Source organism: Myodes glareolus, chromosome 18 (genome assembly GCF_982192425.1).
Source record: "Myodes glareolus chromosome 18, mMyoGla1.1, whole genome shotgun sequence".
Classification (NCBI taxonomy): Eukaryota; Metazoa; Chordata; class Mammalia; order Rodentia; family Cricetidae; genus Myodes; species Myodes glareolus.
The window spans coordinates 19,810,005-19,829,332 of NC_142043.1; the positions used below are offsets into that span (position 1 = coordinate 19,810,005).

General features: G+C 48.0%; 2 protein-coding genes across 2 annotated transcripts in view; one reads left to right on the top strand and one right to left on the bottom strand.

Annotated features, from left to right (window-relative positions):
* The window catches only part of Efhc1 (EF-hand domain containing 1), a 43,762-nt gene extending 35,903 nt beyond the window's left edge, over positions 1-7,859 (top strand). Inside the window, exons 10-11 of the mRNA XM_087898014.1 lie at positions 6,010-6,220; positions 7,633-7,859. Of these exons, the coding sequence (XP_087754140.1) occupies positions 6,010-6,220; positions 7,633-7,704 (283 nt within the window). The 3' untranslated portion in view covers positions 7,705-7,859. The remainder of the gene's footprint in view (positions 1-6,009; positions 6,221-7,632) is intronic.
* A 2,029-nt stretch (positions 7,860-9,888) lies between these two features.
* Tram2 (translocation associated membrane protein 2) overlaps positions 9,889-19,328 on the bottom strand; it is a 76,664-nt gene continuing 67,224 nt past the window's right edge. Inside the window, exons 7-11 of the mRNA XM_048445705.3 lie at positions 18,908-18,978; positions 17,509-17,613; positions 17,090-17,233; positions 16,096-16,259; positions 9,889-14,888 (exon numbers count right to left, since the gene is read on the bottom strand). Coding sequence (XP_048301662.1) covers positions 14,815-14,888; positions 16,096-16,259; positions 17,090-17,233; positions 17,509-17,613; positions 18,908-18,978 — 558 coding nt within the window. The 3' untranslated portion in view covers positions 9,889-14,814. The remainder of the gene's footprint in view (positions 14,889-16,095; positions 16,260-17,089; positions 17,234-17,508; positions 17,614-18,907; positions 18,979-19,328) is intronic.

Consider the following 19,328-nt stretch of genomic DNA (forward strand, 5'->3'; position numbering starts at 1 on the left):
AAGCCCTTCCAACTTTGGCCCTTTATGTATCCCAATCTATAATAAACCCTACAATAGGAAATGCACATCCCTCATTCAACTAATGATTTTAAGATGTTCCCAAGGACCTGCATATTTTCTTTTGTTTTGTTCCAGACAGGGTTCCTCTGTGCAGCCCTGGCTGTCCTGGAACTCACTCTGTAGACCATGCTGGCCTTGAACTCAGAGATCCACCTGCCTCTGCCCCTGGAGTGCTAGGGTTAAAAGCGCGAGCCACCACCATCTGGCTTAAGTCTGTGTCTTTTTATGGAAGGTAACAATTACTAGAAGATGGATTTTGGAGCAGCTGGCCATTGTTTTCCCTGAGGCAGAAAATTAGCATAGCACACAGGAAATTAACTGAATACTGATTTCAGCTTGAAGTTCTTAGGGAGTCTGGGATCTCTTTTGCGATTTTAAAACAATAATTATTTTATGTATATGGATGTTTTGCCTGCATATGTCTGCGTGCCTGGTACCCACCAGGCCTAGAATAAGGCTCGGGAACCCCTAGAATCAGAGTCATAGATGGTTGTGAGCCATTATCTGGGGGCTGAGAACTGAATCTGGGACCTCTGAAATAACAGCCAGAGTCTTAACCACAGAACCATCTCTCCAGGCCTTTCTTTGTGAAAGAATTTGTGAACTCAAATTTAAGGATAAAAACCATGTATGTGCCACATCAGCCCACTTTGAACACGAAGTCTGTCTCTGTGGCCAGTATGAATGCACATCTATAGAGAGTCAGGCATCTCTTTTACTCTCCCATCGTCTTCAAGCCCCCACTCTTTAATGATCGCTTTGCAATTCCAATATGAAATCAAGGACCGGGGAGATGGCTCTCCACAATTGAGAGCACAGGCTGTTCTTTCGGAGAGCCTGGGTTCAGTTCAGTCCAGCTCCCAGCACACACAGGATGGCTCACAATTATCCCTCACTCCAGTTCCAGTGGAGCTGATGCTGTCTTCTGACCTCCACAGGTACCAGACTTGACGCACGTGGTACACATACATTCACACAGGCAAAATACTCATATGCATTAAATGCTTAAGCCTTAAAAAAAAAAAGCCAAATGTGACATAAAGCAACAGAGTGGGCCCTTCCCCAGTTCTCCTGTCTCTCCTTCAGAATGTCTATGTGTTCTTCTTTTTTCACCTTTTCCAAATGGAAGGCTTCAATTGTGCATCTGTGACCATTTCCTCCCTACCTGCTTGAGAATCCACAAATTGCTTTCCTGAAGGTCATTGATGGTTTTCAAACAAAGTAGCCTCACGTACTCATTAGTTGAGCAGATATTTGAGCTTGCTCCTGCATTAGACCTTACATTAATACTAACTTAAGCAAGCATGTGAGACATAGGGAGCTGTGAGCTAGAGCAGAGGCTGGCAAGCCCTTTGTCTGCAGAGGCTCGGATACTGGGTGATTCAGTCATAGCATCTCTTGGAAATACCCAACCCCACCCTTCCAGCACAAAAGCAGCCTCAGACAAAAGAAAATGAATAGGAGTGGGTGTGTTCCGATAGATCTTCCCGAATGAAGAATAGTCTTCAGCTGGATTTGGCCCATTTCATAGTTTCCTGACTCCTCCCTTCCCAGTTAGCTAGTTTGGTGTACAGACAGTATTAATTACTTTTTACCACCTTCCTTTGGAGGCTGAGGAGTCAGAGTCTGGTATCCCCTCTGAGAGCCCATCGGCTACATCTTTCTATTTAGGTCGTCCAGGTTGCTGTTTCTCAAGATCCTGGGTTTGTCTTTGTGCTTGCCCCTCTAAACTCACTAGACCTTACAAGTGTGAGTCGCTCTCTGTCCTAGCCATTCTGAATTGATATCTGTGTTCTTTTCTGCCTGTTTACGGTGTCTTTTGAAATGCTGGTTACAACTGAAAAGCCATTTGTCACTTCCTCTCCCAGCACCCCTGCTCTTCCTCTCCGTTTCTCTTGCTCTCTTCTAGGCTTGAGCTAGGAGCTGTAGTGACATGGGAAGCACCAGCTCCGTGCCCGTAGAGGAGGCTATCCACACGGGTAGAGGAGGCTATCCACATGGGTAGAGGAGGCTATCCACATGGGTTAGCTCCGTCCTTTTCTCCTTAAAGGAACCGTATATTTTAAAGCAGATCCCAAAGCCAGTGTGTCCTTTAGTTTGACCTTAAAATACCTCTTCCTTCTGATCTCTCATTTTCAATATCACCACCTCCTCTTGATTTAAAGCAAGCTGTTAATGAGAGTTGCTTTTGAACACACTTGGTACCTACAACAATGACAGCAGAAACAATCTCCCATTGGCTTAGCCCAGAATGGGTTTATGTTTTTCAGGTACTACATTAGCTAGAGGCAGATAGTTGTTCTCAGCTGGAGACAGGAGTTCAGAGCCAACCTGAACTTATGAGAGCCTGTGTTAAAAAAAAAATGAAAACAAAATCAAAACAACCAACCAAGCAAACAAAAACTATAATTCATTAATTAAATTTTAAAAAGACTTTCTCAGAATCCCATACCTACGACCTACCAAGTTCTTCTTTTTTTTTTTCCCATTTCATTGCCTGGGCTGTATCACTCCAAACAAATACTAGAAAAATAAAATATTGAGAAGAACTCTGGCCTTAAACACATATCATCTGAAATCCAAGTCAAAAACAACAAAAAAAAAAAGAAAGAAAGAAAGAAAAAGAAAATCCAAGCCCTCCCCCCGCCAACAGTTCATGACTTTTTGAAGCAATTTAAATTCTTGTATGAAATAAATAACAGGCAAATTCAGTTGTAAGAGGGGGCACTTGAGAAACAACAAAATTAGCTGGTTTTAGGAAAATAATCATTTCAAAATATTTAAAGAATATGCTGATGTTCAGAAAAACTTAAGAAATTAATTTTGAAATAGAAACAAGGCAAAATATTTTAAAGTGTCATATAAAACCAGCTATGAACAAAAAGGACAAAAGCAGGCAGAGAAGCAGCCGGCCCTAGGGAACACCTGAACCCACACAGGTACCCAGATGGGGCTTTGGTGGGAAGCTAAGCACCACTACCCACTGCCATCCACCCGCATCTCTTCCACGCTGCATGGGTGTTTTCTCTGCTGCTTGAAGAGGAGTGGGTATCTGGGTCCTTCGGGGTGTATAGAAGTATGTATTTCCCCCAAATGATCTGATAATTTTATGTATTAACATAGTGGCCGGCAGAAAACCTTATGTCCCGAGGAGATGGAGGCTTAGGTACTTCCTGTCATGAAGATGGTCGCCTGCCTATTCACTTACATTTTAGTATAAGTGAATCAGATAATCATATTCTGCTTCTATAGTAGATGATTCATGGGACCCTTTCTCTACTAGGGAGTTTTGTGACATTTTAATTGCATTCGCCTTGCTATAAAAGTAGTATCTGCTTAAAATTTAAGGGAGTAACCCGGGGTGGTAGTGCATGCTCACAATTCCAGTGCTTAGAAGGTTTGCCCGAGGACTGGGAGTTAAGAGCTAGCATGGGCTCCACAGTGAGCCTGTGTCTCAAGAGCAGCAAGGAAAACAGAACAGAGGGAACAAAACTTAGGTTATAAAAGGTGAAGGAAGCAAAACTAGTTGAAAAACCCTAGTAAACCAGAGGCAACTATTTCTAATATTTGGTTGTTTAACAGACATATAAGATATAATACTTCTTGGGTACTATTTACTGGCTTTGCAGTCTATCATGAACATTTCAGATATTTTAGAACATTTTATGAAGCGTCAATAGTTAAATGCTTTAAGAAAACATTACAGTCACATTTCCATCTATATACTTCTCTCTGTTGCTAGGTCTCTCTCTCTCTCTCTCTCTCTCTCTCTCTCTCTCTCTCTCTCTCTCTCTCTCTCTCTCCCCCCCCCCCCCTTCTTTCCTTTCTTCTGACAGGTTTTCTCTGTGTAACAGTCCTGGGTCTATTCTGGAGCTCACTCTACAGACCAGGCTGGTCTCAAACTGAGAGATCCACCTGCCTCTGCCTCCCGAGTGCTGGGATTAAAGGTGTGCGTGGCCACCACTGTCCTTCTAGACTCTTAGGGTTACAGTTCTGAGCTGCTGGACTGAATTCAGCTCTTCCTCAAAACAGGATGCAGTTTTAACTGCTAAGTAATTTCTCCAGCCCTGTTTTTTTAATTTATTTTAAAATATATATTCATTAGTATGTTTTGCCTGTGTGTATATATGTGCATCACATGCGTGCTTGGTGCCCAAAGAGGCCAGGAAGAGGCATAGGATCCCCTGGAACTGGAGTTACAGGTGGTTGTGAGCCACCATGTGGGCACTGGAAACAGAACCCAAGTCTTCTGCAAGAACAAGTGATTTTAGCTGCTGAGTCCAGCCTCACACTTTTCTCTTTAAAAGCGGTTTCTTTAAACAAAAAATTTCAAATATATCTTTTTATACTTCTATAGGTTTTAGACAAAAGCTAGCACTCTATACACACGTAGGTTCCTCAAATCTCTTGCTAACAACACATTTTCTTTCTACAATGTTATCAGTGGCTGCATCTTTACTGTATTGCTCGATTAAAGTGTAAATTATTTAGCTCATTTCCTTCTTTTGGACAGTTTGACTGATCAGAACAGTCTTTCCATAGAGTCCGTGGTTCTTTCTCAGGATACATTGTTTGAGATTCACTGCTTGGAGCTGGTTTTGGTGGCTCACACTTTTAATCCCAGCACTCAGAAAGCAGAGGCAGGTAATCCCAGTAAATTAGAGGCCATTCTTGTCTACACAGTTTAGGCCAGCTTAGCTCTTCGCAGTAAGACTATGCCTCAAAAATAAATAAATAAATAAATAAAAAATAAAAATAAAAAAAAGAAAGAAAGAAAAAAAAGGAAAAGAAAAGTCTTTGCTAGATTTTTGTTTCTTCTTTCCGAAAAGATCCTGAGAGACCACACTACGTCCCCTGCCTCAGAGCCCACAATGGCTGCTGCAGGCTACAGTGGAACCTAGGGCTGGGGAGATGGCTCAACATGCAACCAACTGGCATCCCTCTGGCTCTCAGGGACCAGACGCCTTCTTCTGGATGTGTGCACAACCACATACAAATGAATGGTTAAGAAATAGAATGAACCAGGAGCTAAACCATGCTGTTTTACTCAGTGAGGTTCTGAATATTATCCATAAGAAGAGCAGAGAAGGCCTGGGGGAGTCACGGAGAGAGGGACTCAGTGAGAGGGAATTAGGATATAAAATTGTTAGGAATGGGAAGAGACACAAGTTCTGATCTTGCCTCTGTTGTGGCATCAGGATTACGTCATAGCACCTTCAAGTCCGTTTTCTCATCACTGAGAAACATAAATGCTTACAGGAGTGTGGGGATAACTTCTGAGTGTATTTTATTCTGAAAGGATTTAGGAATGTGAGGGAGTCTTCGCTGGCACCGACATTCCTTAGTTTTAGAACCAGCTTTGTACTCAGAGGAAGTACAAATTGAGCTTCTATTTACTGTCCTGTTGGGAAGGGACAGACATCCCTCTTCCTAACGCTCTGCTGCTGATCTCTCCATGGATTCAGCAATGCAAAGTCTAAACTCCTGCCCATCCCCTAGAGCAGTCTCTAAGCTCCCATTGATGGCCTTTTATAACTCACTGAGAATTGAAAGGAGGGCGAGAGATTCCTGTCTGCATAGTGACATGCAGAACTTCTAAGCACTCCAGCACTTGGGTTTGGATGAGGCAATGTTAGTCTGCAATGGTAGAGGCCAACAGGATTCCTAATAGCAAATAGGGAATGGCAGTACATGAGACCGGGTACTTTGTGGAAGAGTGATTTAACTGATGACAAGAAGGGACGCCATTCAAACACTGCCCTAGATCAGCCCTTACGATGTGGAGTTCAGCCACTAGCAGCAGCCAGTCAGCTGGTTTTTGTTTTGCTTTTTTTTTTTTAAATGCTTTGCAGATTTCACCAATTAATAGCCTTGGTCACTGAGGTCACTGAGGTACGATTGGTCAAGAATGAATATATATATCCAGTCATCTCCTCCTTTTCTTTACAGCCAGCAAGCTGTGGAGGAGCCTAAGGCACAGGACCTGGAGACCCTGATAGACACAATCCAGATGCACCTGAAAGACCATTCCTGCAAAGATAACCTCCGCGAAGCATTTCAAATATATGACAAGGAGGATTCTGGATACGTAGAGAAAGAGACGTTCTTTAAAGTCTGTGACACTCTTAACGTCCCAGTCGATGACTCTTTGATTAAAGAGGTTAGTATGAACCGTGACTTGGGTTGACTGCTGAGACTAAGCGCTGGCCATTCCTCCCTAAGGAGTTACAAGAATCAGATCTCCCATCCTGTCCTGAGAACGGGGATGGGATTTCCCATGTGGCAGCCTCAACTTCCTTTTCAAACCGTTGCTGCAGGGTGTATCGTAAGACGGGGCTGGAAACCCACAGCAGAGAAGATGCTAGACTAGCATGTTAGGGTTAGAGGGTAGTATCGGTGATCCCGAGGCACCAGCTGCCAAGAAGGGACCCAAAGAGAAGTTAATGAACAGATGTTGCAGGCTATGAGATCCCTCCAAGCCAGCCCATCAGTAGGACTGTCATGGAAGCTGATATGACCCCTGCCTGAGGCAACAGTGTCTGGAAGTTAACATGGCTCACTATGCATGGGGGAAGGGATGGAAATATTCCTCCTATGATGTTCATGGTTGTTAAATAAGGGTGTCATTTTATTCATTACAAATCCCACTAGCCAGAACTCCCTTGGAAGTCAGAACAAAATCCACTCCCCACCACCACCAAGATTCTAGCTTAATATTAAGGCATGCTCATTGACTAAGAACATGGGGGCTTTATTGACCTTCTTGAAGGTTTTCAAGCAAGAGAAATGTTTGGAAATTAAGGTTCATTTAGGAAATGGTTTTGTTGAAGTAACTAGGTTAGGATGGAGGGTTTTGTTTGGTCTCTTTAAAGACAGAATGTTGTCAAGGTGTATGAATGGTCAGATAGGAAAGTACCTGGTCATGTGAGCCAAATACCCAGTTAGCTCGGGAAGTCTTTCATTGACAGCATGGCTAATTCACTTTGTAATTTTCAAGTCATTTGTACTGTGTGACATGGGAGCCGACACGAAAGAGGCACTGTAGCCACTGGGAAGTGGGGCAAGGAGGACAGATCTGCATGTGGCATAGGCACCCGCAGCCAATCACTGTTGAGTCCCAGGACAGTTAAAGCAGTGATACAACTAGATTCTTCTACTAGGCTGCAACAGCAGCAGCCTGCTATGTAGTGTTTAGTTCCTGGGAGGGGGAAAGTATTTATATTTGAATATAACAATAAAAGCATTTTGGATCTGGGTCTGCTGGAGGATCATGAGTTCAAGGTCAATGGAGGCTACAAGTGAGGTACTGCCTCAGAAGATAAAAAAGGAAAATGCTGTGATACCAACACCCTTATAAATATGGGTATTCCTGCTGCGGTTTCACTATGTATACTATGGGGCTTACTGTCTGACCTACCTCCCAGGATCACAGGATTACTTCACAGTCAGTTGAGGATACAAAGGCTGAACTTTGTTTGGGTTGGCAAAAACTGGGGCTCTTGATGCGTAAGTGCGCTCCGCAGTTAAGCTGAAGGAAGCTCTGCCTCACCTACCCTCTTTGTTCCCTTGCAGTTAATCAGGATGTGCACCCACGGAGAAGGCAAGATTAACTACTATAACTTTGTTCGAGCTTTCTCCAACTGACCTGAATGAGAGAATGCGATGTAAATCTTAGACACCGAGCTGACGTCAAGAAACCTACCTTGTATTTACCATGCAAGTATTCACGTCGTCGGTTTTGGCTCTTCTATTTCACTATTGCTGAAGTCCAAAGTAAATTGACTTTTCAAAGAATGGAAGACCGGTGCCTTATTTGAAGTGGCAGAGGTACCATGGTAGTTTTAGCTTATGGGGTCCAGGGGGTTCTAGGATTCGCCAAACAGTATCCTGAATATGTCTGTAATGGTGCTTGGGATGAGGCTAAGATCTGAATTGGTAGACAAGTAAAATAGACTTCAGAGTAAGGAGACCCTCAGCATTAATTTGAAAACCTGAATAGAAACACAGACTGACCCACCTCTGAGTAAGAGAATCCCCCTGCCCGGCTGCCTTTAAACTGCCACACAGCCTTCTCTGGCCCTCACATGCAAACCTGCCGTGTGCTGAGCATGCAGCCAGCAGACTGGAGCCGGACCCTGAGCTAAGTTAAGCTTGCGGACTCAATCCACACAAGCACACACACACTACTTCATACCACCCACATCACGGCACACACAATTAGTTTTCTGATTCTTTGGGAAGTAGCATACTTACTGTCCACTCCAAAATCAGAGCAGATCTCTTCTGAGACCCTGAAGAGGCGTGCAGCGACAAGATGCCACTAAGTACTATATGGTACTGTCACAGCTGGCGTGCATCCTTAGGCCTGGGCTCAAGTGATGGATGACAGCTAAGTGGTAACTGTGGTGAGCTACACTAGGAGATGACCACCCCTTCAAATATGGCACAGCATGGCCAGTTACTCTCTGTAGGGGCAGCACACTGGTAGCCATAGCATGGCCAGTTACCCTCTGCAGGGGCAGCACTCTGGTAGCCACAGCCATCAGATTTAACTGAAGAATGTGTTCAAGGCTAATAAGGATTGTTCATTGCTTCAGAACAGAAAAAAAAGCTGCCTGGCTTGGTAGTGAGCCACTGTACAGTCCAGGGTATGTCCCCCAAATACACCACTAGGGGGCCTTGAACATACTGCTGTAATTAAGGGGATTCCCTTTGTGTTTACAACGCTTCAGTATATTCAGGACGAACAGATGAAGATTTCTCTAAATATTGTTTCCAAGGGCTCCTGGGTATGCGATTTTTTTAATATCCTGTTGGCACACAAGCACAAGCACATTTATTAACATCAGTTTATCCAGGTATGGGCATGCGCGCCTCCAATCCCAGCATTCGGGCTGGAGGACTGCTTATATCCAAGGCCAACCTAGTCTGCAATGCAGTTGAGGCAAGCCAGGACTATACTGTAAGACGTGGGCTCAAAAACAAAAACAAAATCAGCCAATTTAAAAGTGGGCATGGTGGTACATACCTGTGATCCAAACTCTTAGGTGGCAGAGGCTGTATTGCCAGGAGTTCGAAGCCAGCCTGGGCTAGAAAACCAGCAACAGCCCAGCCTGTCTCAAAAATAAATGATATATAGTTTTATGTGTACCATGAACTCAACGCTGTTGCCCGCCGCCATATCCTGGGAAACAAAACTGGCAGGACGCAGATGAGAAACGGGCTAGGTTACCTTAGCTCAGTGCCGGATATCACCCGGCATGCCACACGAGAGCAGGATGGAAACCATCTGCACCAAAGCTTGCTGCCATCAGCACCACTCACGTCATGTAAGTCTCTGGGTGGTGTTTACCCCCGTGGGTTCCCTTGGCTAGCTACCACCAGCAATTGCACTCACCTCCTGCGACTCTGCAAGGATGGTTCTGGAAAATGCAGCCATAGCTGCATGCAATAGCAGGGTATTTACGCTACACTGGTCACCCTGTTGTTGCCATTCTTACCAAATTGGGACACTGCATTTATAGAGACCAAGACCTACATACATCTCCTTCAAGCCGCATGACATCGCTGGAGAGGAGTGAAAGTGTGGAGGCCTTCCTGAAGGAGGGGGCATCCAACTTACAAAACCTGTTAGGAAATCCCTTCTAACTCACTGTTACAGATGAGATAAAAATAATACATACTAACCCAATTACTACACAGTGAAACATTTTAGACACAAAAGCTAAAGTTTACACGAATGTGTTTTTTTCAAAGTGAAAACAAATGGAAGAATTTAGAGTAAAAAATATCCTATAAAACCACACCAGCGAGTTCTACCAGAAATGGTGATGATCAATAATTCTATGCTCTTTATTCAGGTATTTCAGAAAATATTTGATCATTTGTTCCAAAATTACATTTAAAAAATCCATACAAAACTGTAGCTTGTTTCCAAAACCAGAGAGAAATAGTGGAAAAAGGACTTTGAAAAAAATTCACCAGAAGTAAAAAGACACCCCTCCCCCCAACCCTTTTACACGAAAGCATAAATACGCAGTTACACATTTTCCTTGAGTTCCTTGTTGAATTTGGTCCATAACATGAACAGGCTAACGTAGAGAAACAGTCCATGTGTCCTCATTCGCATCCTGCGCTGCCCAGGGCACCGGCTCCTCTTCTCATCCTCCAGGTGTTTTGCTAAACAGAGTAACTGAAAAGTGAGGTTTCATCACACGCCAGTCTGTGCCCCAAAGAACGAGAGCACTCACTGTCACAGCCAGGTCCTGTTGTTGGGATGGGCAGCGCTCACCACTGTGGCTGCTTCTTGGAAATAATGTCCACCTTCCCCACAGGGACAGAAACTCTGGAATGCCTTCAGCGGTGACGGTGATGCCGGCAACACCAGAGCAGACCATATTCCCAGACAGGGATAATGTCCCAGCCTGAGGATTTTGTTTTTCCTTTCAACACATTTTTTTTTTTTTTTAAAAAAAAAAGAATTTCTAAGACAATGCTACCCATTCTATAAGAGTGCCATAGAAACCCACCCGGACCATGAGAATGACAGCAACAAGGAAGAGGCTGACTCTTGTATAAAGGGATGATGACTACCCCTCCCATGGGGCCCCTCTCTCCCACTCTGCAGGATACAGCAAGGGACGAAGGCCTGTGGGAATGACCACTGGTTGGGAGGGTTATTGCACAACCCGGAAGAGGACTGGGAACAGGCAGGCAGGCAGGCAAGGGTCAGGGAAGGGGTTGGTGCTAGGAACACAAGGTAACCCTGACAGGAAACCAGGAGCTTGGGAGCTACCAGACCATAGGTACCCAAGCAAGTTCCCGATGAGTCCAAGTGAACGCATTCCTCGTACAAACCCGGGGCGACACGGAGGAACAACAGGTGGGAGGAGGATGCTGTCTCGAGTCTGGGGTGGCAGTGAGCGGACCAGAAGAGCAGGGCTTCCGCGGAGGTACAAAGTGACCTTCTCTCCAACCCCCACGCTTTCCTTATTACATGAGGCATGGGCGCCTGCAGTGGGACCATCTACCAAGCTTCCACAGCCACCAGCCAAGCCCAAAGGCAACAGACAAGGGGGAGCTTGAGACGAAGAGAACACACGAGATCTGTGTGTGAGGAGAAGAGGGTCAGAACCACTGTCAACCCATGTCCCTTTTACCTGGAGCCGTGCTGAGGTATGGTGTCATTGGCCGCATGTGACGGTCAGCCCTAGAGCCCTGGCAGTTGGGGGCTGGCCATACAGTACCAGTGAAGGCCACAAGGCATTATAAGGCACTTTTTACACAAAAGAACAAGGGCCTGCTGAGGAGAAGAACAAGAGTTTACAGAGGCTGCTCGGTAGGACTTGGCTTCACATGTGCGAAGCTTCGAAAGATGCATGATGGAACTAACGCTTGCACGAGGAACAGGGTGAAGGGTGAGAAGTTGGTGACAGCATCCTCCTAATGCTAACCGGGGGCCGGAGAGGAATCCTATAGGTATCTCCAACTCTGACATTAATATTGTCCATCTTTTGAGGAAAGAAGCTGCAAGCTCAGGAGGCCGTGGGAAGGGGACGACCACCCCACTGTCCCGACCCACAGACCTTACTTAAGTCCATTCCACACCAGTGAAGTGCAGAGGCCAGAGATCAAGGATGTAAATTTGTCTGCTGGAGACTCGGAGGCCCGTAAGCAGAGAAAGTTAGCTATGCCTAGACCCTCTACTTTCTCCTACTCCGCACTTCTGCAAATCCAACTGGGAAGGCTGAAGCCTACCAAAAGCAAATACAAACAAAGGTCTTTCCTAGCTGAAAGAGTCAGTGGGTTTCTTTAAGGATGCAGGGAATCAACATGAGCATTGTAGACGTTTTTGGAGAATGCATTCTTTCTGCTCCCCACGCCCCTTTTTAACCACTCAGGAAAAATGCCAATGGGGACGAAGAAGGAGGCATCTACCTTCATGGGCACATACGATCTCAGGTATTCCACAACAACATGGTGCCCATAGCCATGGCACAGGCATCTAAATCTAAGTGATTTAAGATCACCCTTAGCTAGGTTAGGTGGCGCTAACCACAACCATTTAGGCACACAGGGTTAGGACTGACTCCAAAACCCTTCCTAGCTTTAGTCTGCTTCTCTCCCACTTCCCCCAGAACCACTGGGCTGTAGGAGGAGTACACAGAGCTTACTCATAGTGTAGGCACCCATGCCTGGACCACCTGCAAAAATAAACATCCCATCATCAATCCTCTGAGGAGGGCAACCGGCAGCAGGGAATTCACCATCCACCACTCCTGCCTGCTGGCATCCCAGGGATGCTGAGAAACAGGCAATGGCTGCTGAGGTAGAGAAGAGCATCTTCTGGTCTTGGTGGATGCTGCCGAGCATCTTAGAATAGAGTAGCGTGGCAGGTCCTTCACTAGGGTTGTGACACTTTGGGGACAGGAAAGACTTGGTAAGAATGAAGAGTGAGGCCATGGTGCTCAAATTAGAACAAGCTCGCCTGCGTGCTTACAGGATGACGTGGGACTTCGTTACTGGAATTCTGGCAACAGGATTTGTGCCAACTTACCAAAGTCTTAGCTTTCCTCCAACATCAATTCCAGAGAGCCTGGGTGAAAGAGAAAGTAGCCTGTAGTTTTCCTAAGCCAACAAACATCCCTGAAGTCGAGGCTGGTGAGGTATGGCCGTTGGACTCAGGCCTTTTCTCTGGAAATGAACACTCCTACCATTGACCAAATACTTGTGTTCTAGAAGAGCCTACATCAATCCCCGATATTGGATTCCTGTCAATACATCCCACAGACTAGCAACACGGGAAGCTTGCAAGACATTTAAGGAATGAAACCACATCATGTCAGGCCTCCAAGTGTCCCGGGAAAGAATAACAGAAACCAACACACAGAGTCAAGGCCGCTGGATCCAAAATGTCACCTGCTCTTTGTACCTCTTCCTGCAAGACCTCTACATATCACATGCTTGTCACAAGTATCAGCAGCCCAGCCTGGCGACAAAACTCTTGCCAACAGCTGGTAATGGCCTGCCAGTGACATAGCTCGGGGAGGGTCCGGGAGCACACCTAGACTAATGGCATGAGGTGAATTCGGGAACCACTGGCTGAACCTCCACACAGCTCTAGGCAGGGTCACAAGCATGAGCTCAATTCAAATCACAACCAGGATATTGGGCTACACTGGCTAAAAAGTGTCAGACCAACTCTGTGAGGGCCGCCAAGAACCCAGGAAGGAGAGAGGGAGAATGCAGAAACGTACTTTCAAAATTCTGCCTTGCTTTCTAAGTGCACCCAGAAGCAGCCAAGGGAATCTGATCCCTATTCTGTATACTTATCCTGGACACAGAGGGGGAAAGAATGCCACAGTGATGTTTGGAATCAAATTCCTCCAATACTGGTAAGTTACACTTTACACACGTTAGTGACTTGGAAAGAGGAAGCTGCCTTGATGAAGACCCATCTCCCTGTTTATGGGCAAAAATTCAAGCTCTGGTCTCTACTATGACGTCAGAAGAAGACTCCTGCAGACATGACTGTGTCTGCTCACACAGCTGGAAGAGTGACCCTGAGGCACCGCCCCATTACCAGGCTCTAGGTGTGCTCCACAATGTCAGCAAAGGACACTAACAATTTTAAAGGACACTCAGGAGCAGCCAGAGGAAGGGTGGCCAGGTGACCCTCCCTGGGACCCCAGGGGCCCACACAGGGCTGGAGGCCTTGAGGCTTCTCGTTTCTGCAGCTTGAGAGATGAAGTCTAAGATGCATGTCCGTCCCCGTATGGGCAGGATGCTTCTGGACTTGGGAGCGGCGTGTCTTGGGCAGGTTTGTAACTGCTGTTTGGTTTGGTTTTAGATGCTGGTGGACGGGTTAAGGAAGTCCAGCTGCTGGCACAGCTGGAGGAAGGTCCAGACGGACTCGTCTGTCATTCTCGTCAAGCCGCCTTTCCAGGAGAGGCAGCTGTCCGACGTGCTTTGCTCTTGCGGTAGAAGTGGGAAGAAGGCATGTTCTTAGCACAGTCCCCCCAGAGTGAAGGCAGGCTGGTTTCCAACTCAAATGCAGCACTGGAAGCTCTTTGGAGTCCTGGGACTCAAAAGTTAATTAACACTGTCTTTCTGGATTAAGTCACTGTGTCCCAAAACAAACGGCTTCGGGATGGGATGTGTAGAACCAGAATCCTACATCTTATCAGTCAGTCAGCACCAAGAATATTGTGATCCAAGAGGGATGGCCTTTCCCTCTCCTGCCCATCCACACAAAGGCCACTGAGGATCTGCCACCAGCTCTGAGGGAAGCTCCTTGGCAAGGGGCTTCCAGATAGACAGGTCCTGGGACTGACGACAGGACTGCTGCCATCTTAGCTCCCTCTCATTGTAAAAAAAAAAAAAAAAAAAAAATCAGAGAAATTGCACATTGAAGTAAAAAAGTGAGGAAAAAGAGAAACAGCCGTGAAGGAGGAGAAAGAGGTGAGCGAGAAAGACACCTAGGAAAATCTAGGTCTCTGAGAAGACCCAAAACAGGACAGAGGTGAGGCCACGAGGTGGCTCAAGGGAGCAAGAGAGGAAGATTTTTGGCTTTATTGAAAATGGTTTGTGGAAGAAGAGAAAGCCAAGAAGGCCGAGAGCTACTCCCCCTGTGACGCCAAGGTTTCCTGATGGAGATGGAGCGTAGCTAGGAGGACGGAGAGGCTGAGCTGGGGCCAGTGCTTCTCGCCTCCCCCGGGCCCTCACCCAGTGGATCCCGTTCTCAGCACTTTGGCCTTAGGGAGACTTGAGTTTCTTAGTCCGTGGGGAGGTTCCATTCTCTGCTTTCACCACACCATTTTCATGGTAACCTGGGAACGGAGAGAGACCACGTGAGGGTCCTGCTAAGTCTGAGGCAGGAAAATGGAGGCGTGGAGGGTGGGAGTGTCTGATGGTTGGGGACATGGCCTTGTTGAACGTAGATCATCCAGTGAGAAACCAGTCTGTAGCCAAGGGAAGCCAGCAGACAGTCCAGCGATGGTTGCTGCCTGTCCTAGTGTCTTTGATAAGTGCCTTTGCCTCAGGTTTTTGGTCTTTGACTATCTTTTAGTGGAGAGAATCTGGGGTGACACACAGAAACCAAGGAACAAGAAGCAACCTACGCCATCTGAGCAATGCTGGCTTGAACCTCTAGCGTCCTCAATCCCTCAGCCCTGCAGAGAACCCAACTGGTGATGAGGAGGAGAAATGGGGAACAAGTTGCTTCAGGGACAAATCCTGACACTCCTTTTGTAGAACTGTGCAATCTTTTATTGAGGAGAACCATCTCCACAAACTCACTGACTTGCAGCCGCACAGAAACCCTTCCTTCCAACCCATCTCCCTCAGGCCTCCTCACACCCAGCCGCATACAAACACACGAGCTCTTGCCAGGCAGGCAGTTGCCTGGAAAACTGCAAGTGAGTCAGAAAGCAGGCATGCAGATGGGCCCCCAGGCTGGGCAGTAGATTAAAGCTGGGATGTCTGAGGACCTCTGGGTACAGGGGATCACTCAAGAAGGCTCAAGAGTCAAAGGAGATGGGGTGTCCCATCCCTGCCTCTTATCCCTAACACTGCGTCACTGAGAGTCACTCCTGAAGAGAGATGGGAAGCTAACAGCCTGGGAGGCAGGGGTGGGCTGAGATGTAGGGCACAAGGGCAGGTGAGGACACAGCCACCGTGTAGCACAGGGCACGGGTGACAGCAACAGCAACAGCAGCAGAACCTGACTGGCTGCCAGACGCCACCCAGAGGACTTACTTCCTTCCAGAAGTCCCCCCCCCCCCCCCACTGCTGCCCTGAAGCATAGTGGCCAGGGATCAAGGCCCTGTTGTGGCCAGCCTGCTCATACTGGGTCTCTGGCTCATGCCCCAGCCACATGCTGGTCATCGAGCGAGCCCCAAGCCCAGAGAGAAATATCTAGAAGGGGGAGCCAGAAGGATCGGTCTGTAGACTACCTAAGAGCCAGGTCCCAGCTCTACTCCACACAACGCAGACAGACCCCACCCACTGGCTCTCTGCCACAGCCCTGGCACTCACCAGGTTCCCTCTTGATGGGTCTGGCTGGAAGCCTGGGGGCAGCTGGGACTCTGCGCTTAGCATTCTGTTCCTTCCAGTATTCCCGCCAGTGCCGCAGCTGGGAGTGGATGAAGCGCCACATGAGCCAGGCCTGGGCAACACACACCAGCAGCAGCATGCCGAGCCTGCAGACAGGGAGAGAAGGATCCGAGGATGAGAAAGGAGGTGTGGGGGCAGCCGGGCCAGATCCCTGTAGCTCCTGCAGCCCCTCCCCACCACAGCCACTAGCACCAGCACCAGGAAGGCTGTGTGCTTCAGTTTGTCTCCGCTCCAGCACGCTTCAGCAAGGGGAGGTGAAGGCCCCAAGGGGATGGGAGGAAGATGGTGCCAGTTACACACTCATTCCCCACGATCACATTCATCCTACAGATCCACGGCTGTATCTCTCCCGTGTGCATGGCCCACAGGCAGGGCAATGTCAGCTACACAAATATGGTAACGTTATATTAATGTTATGACATTCAAGTGAACTAAATTATGAGAGCACTGAAATAATTTCCTTCTAGCATGCCACGTGACAGTGGAACAACCCTAGACAGACTGCCTGCACTCCAATGGCTATAGCTTCATGAATCATGTAGCTTTCTGGCTGCTTTCCTTGACGCTAGGGAAGGCTCCAGAGCAAGACACAGAGGACAACGCTCCAAAGTCTCAAGAGGGTGTCACGATCCACCTAGCCTAGATGAGAAACGTCTTCTGCACAGGGATGCGCTGAGCGAGTATGAGAGGTCCGTACTGCATAGGTCCTCACTGTGGTCTGAGCCCAGTAAAGCTGTGAAGCAGGTTTGGGGGAAGCAGGAGACCAATGTCAACAGACTTGCTCCTAAGTGTCACTGTGTGGGAGCCCCAAGGGTCTCCTTCTCCCTGACCTCCTGGGAAGATGTGCCATGTTCAAGAGGCGCCTGGCAGTGCTCAGAGAGCCTCGATTCACCACTTCAGGCTTCTGCCAACTCACCTGCAAGGCAAGGTGTTAAAGTTCCCTTTCTCAGGGTCGAACGCCTGGTTTTCCACCCGAGCCAATCCAAAGCCAATGGCCAACACGGCGAGAGTGAGGATGAAGAGGCGTGTGACCCCAAACACAGCAGCCCAGGCGTTAAACCTGCTCACAGGGGCAGAAAAGGAGTGTCAGCTCTGAGAGCCCCCCCCCCCAAGGAACCTTCACCCCCTTCTCCAGAAGCAACCCAGAGTGGGAATCAAACAGGACCCAGGAGAGATTTCCAGAATTTCTAATACATGAATAAGTATAGGTGCTGCTTGCACACAAGGGGGCAGCTGACAGCCAAAGCAAAAACCTCCAACCATCCAGACCACGAGAGATGTCCAGGTGCCACCCCAGAGGTCTCTAGACAGGCCCGCACCCAGCACCCCACTCACAGCCTCTCGTTGTTCTCATCTGCGAAGTAGAAGAGTCGAGCCATGTGGAAGAGGAACTCAGTTGAGTACTGCAGCAGCAGCAAGATGAGGCCCAGGCGGCTCAGGCTGGGAAGAAAGAGAAGCCTTACTTTCCCGGCATGATGTCCAAGAGCAGAAGCCACTGGCCTGTGGTGGCCCAGGCTGCTCCCTGTTCCTGGGATCTGTTTCCCACTTCTTGGAGGGGCATGCAGACTATGTCTTATCTTTTGTGACAGTTGAGCTGCTAAACCTTCAGGTACTTTCCCTGGACAGACTTCCCAGCCCTTGACCTGTTTTTTTCTAGGTCAGCTACCCTTACTTGTCCCCACAAAGAACCTGACTCATACATGTCATGGTATCATGCACCTTCCATTCTCACTCTGCCAGAATTACACACAAAAGGGGCCCTGAATAAGGTTGCTGAGCTCTGTGGGTACATATATGAAAAATTCCTGCTGTCCGACAGGAAGCTTTCCCCCTATATGGCTCAATATACACTGCTGGGGAGCAAACCAGTGGCCATAACCCCTCTGCCTGTGAGCTGTGAGCATCCAAAGTAGGAGCAGAGCTGGAATAGCTGCCATGGCCCTCGGCCTCCTGACACAGGAAGCCAGAGCTTGAGATCTGTGGATTGTGCACACATGTACACACGCGTGCGCACGCTCGTACGCTCGTGCGCACGCACGCGCACACACAGACACACACACACACACACACACACACACACACACGTCAGTCATTCTCACAGGAAGCCTGTTGCGAGCTCCTCAGAACCAGGGCCCCAGGACAACATCTGCGCACCACAGTGAAAGCTCTCAAAGGCTAGTCTACACAAAGTTCAGGTTCTACTCCATACACGGAAAGCCCAGTTACCAATGGCATAGCTCATTCATCAAGGTACTATTTGTAAAAGCGATGCTCAAGGTCTAACGCAGAAACTCTTCCCACTTTTAGAACAACCGGACAGCCAGCTGCTCTCTATGTCTTTACGAGCCAAACTGAGATGAACTCTAGGCCTAAACGCTCCAGCAGCATTTGGACGCCATGTGGCAGGAGTTCAGTTGGTGGCTGCAAAGGCATAGTTCAAAGGACAGCTTTGCTGGAAGTCTTCCTCGGCTCTGCCTCAGACTGAGGCGGCTAACACGCTGGGCTCTCATGATGGCTACCATCTCAGAGCTCATCACAACGGTCTTCCCTGCAACTGTCTTTCTGACCAGGTGGAGCACAAGAGAATCCTTCTCTACGTGCTGTATTCCAAAGCCTCAGCATGATACTCCTCCAACTGTTGGTATCGACCAAACGCCTGCTAGCTGGAGACCACGTGGACAGACACAGGGGCACAGGAGGTCAAGGACCTGGGGCTGGCTCCACTCTCACTCACTTTAGGAGGTACGCCCCAGCGATGTGAAGCAGGTACAGGCTAATGTACTGCAGCTGGCGGGGGATTTCTTCCTGGAAAAGAGACGGGCAGACAGTGAGCGTGGTCATTCTCTAAAGGAATATGCAGAGGACCGAGGGGATGTGTAAGGGGAACAAGACAGGGCCAGGTCTCCCTACCAGCACAGTCACCCCATACCCTGGGCTAGTGACAAGAGGGTGGGCCAGCAGCTTGGAGCCTAGAGCCAGACAGCAGGTCTGGGCTGGGAAGGAAGACACGGGAACCCTGAGGAAAACTACAAAAGGACTGGGGCTGGCAAGATCTTCTCCTCCGTCCAGTATCTAGATCAGATTAGATTTTGCCAATGGCCACACATCTGGTGGAGGAGCCCAGAGATGGACACTTTTCTCTTGGGGGCCTGTGT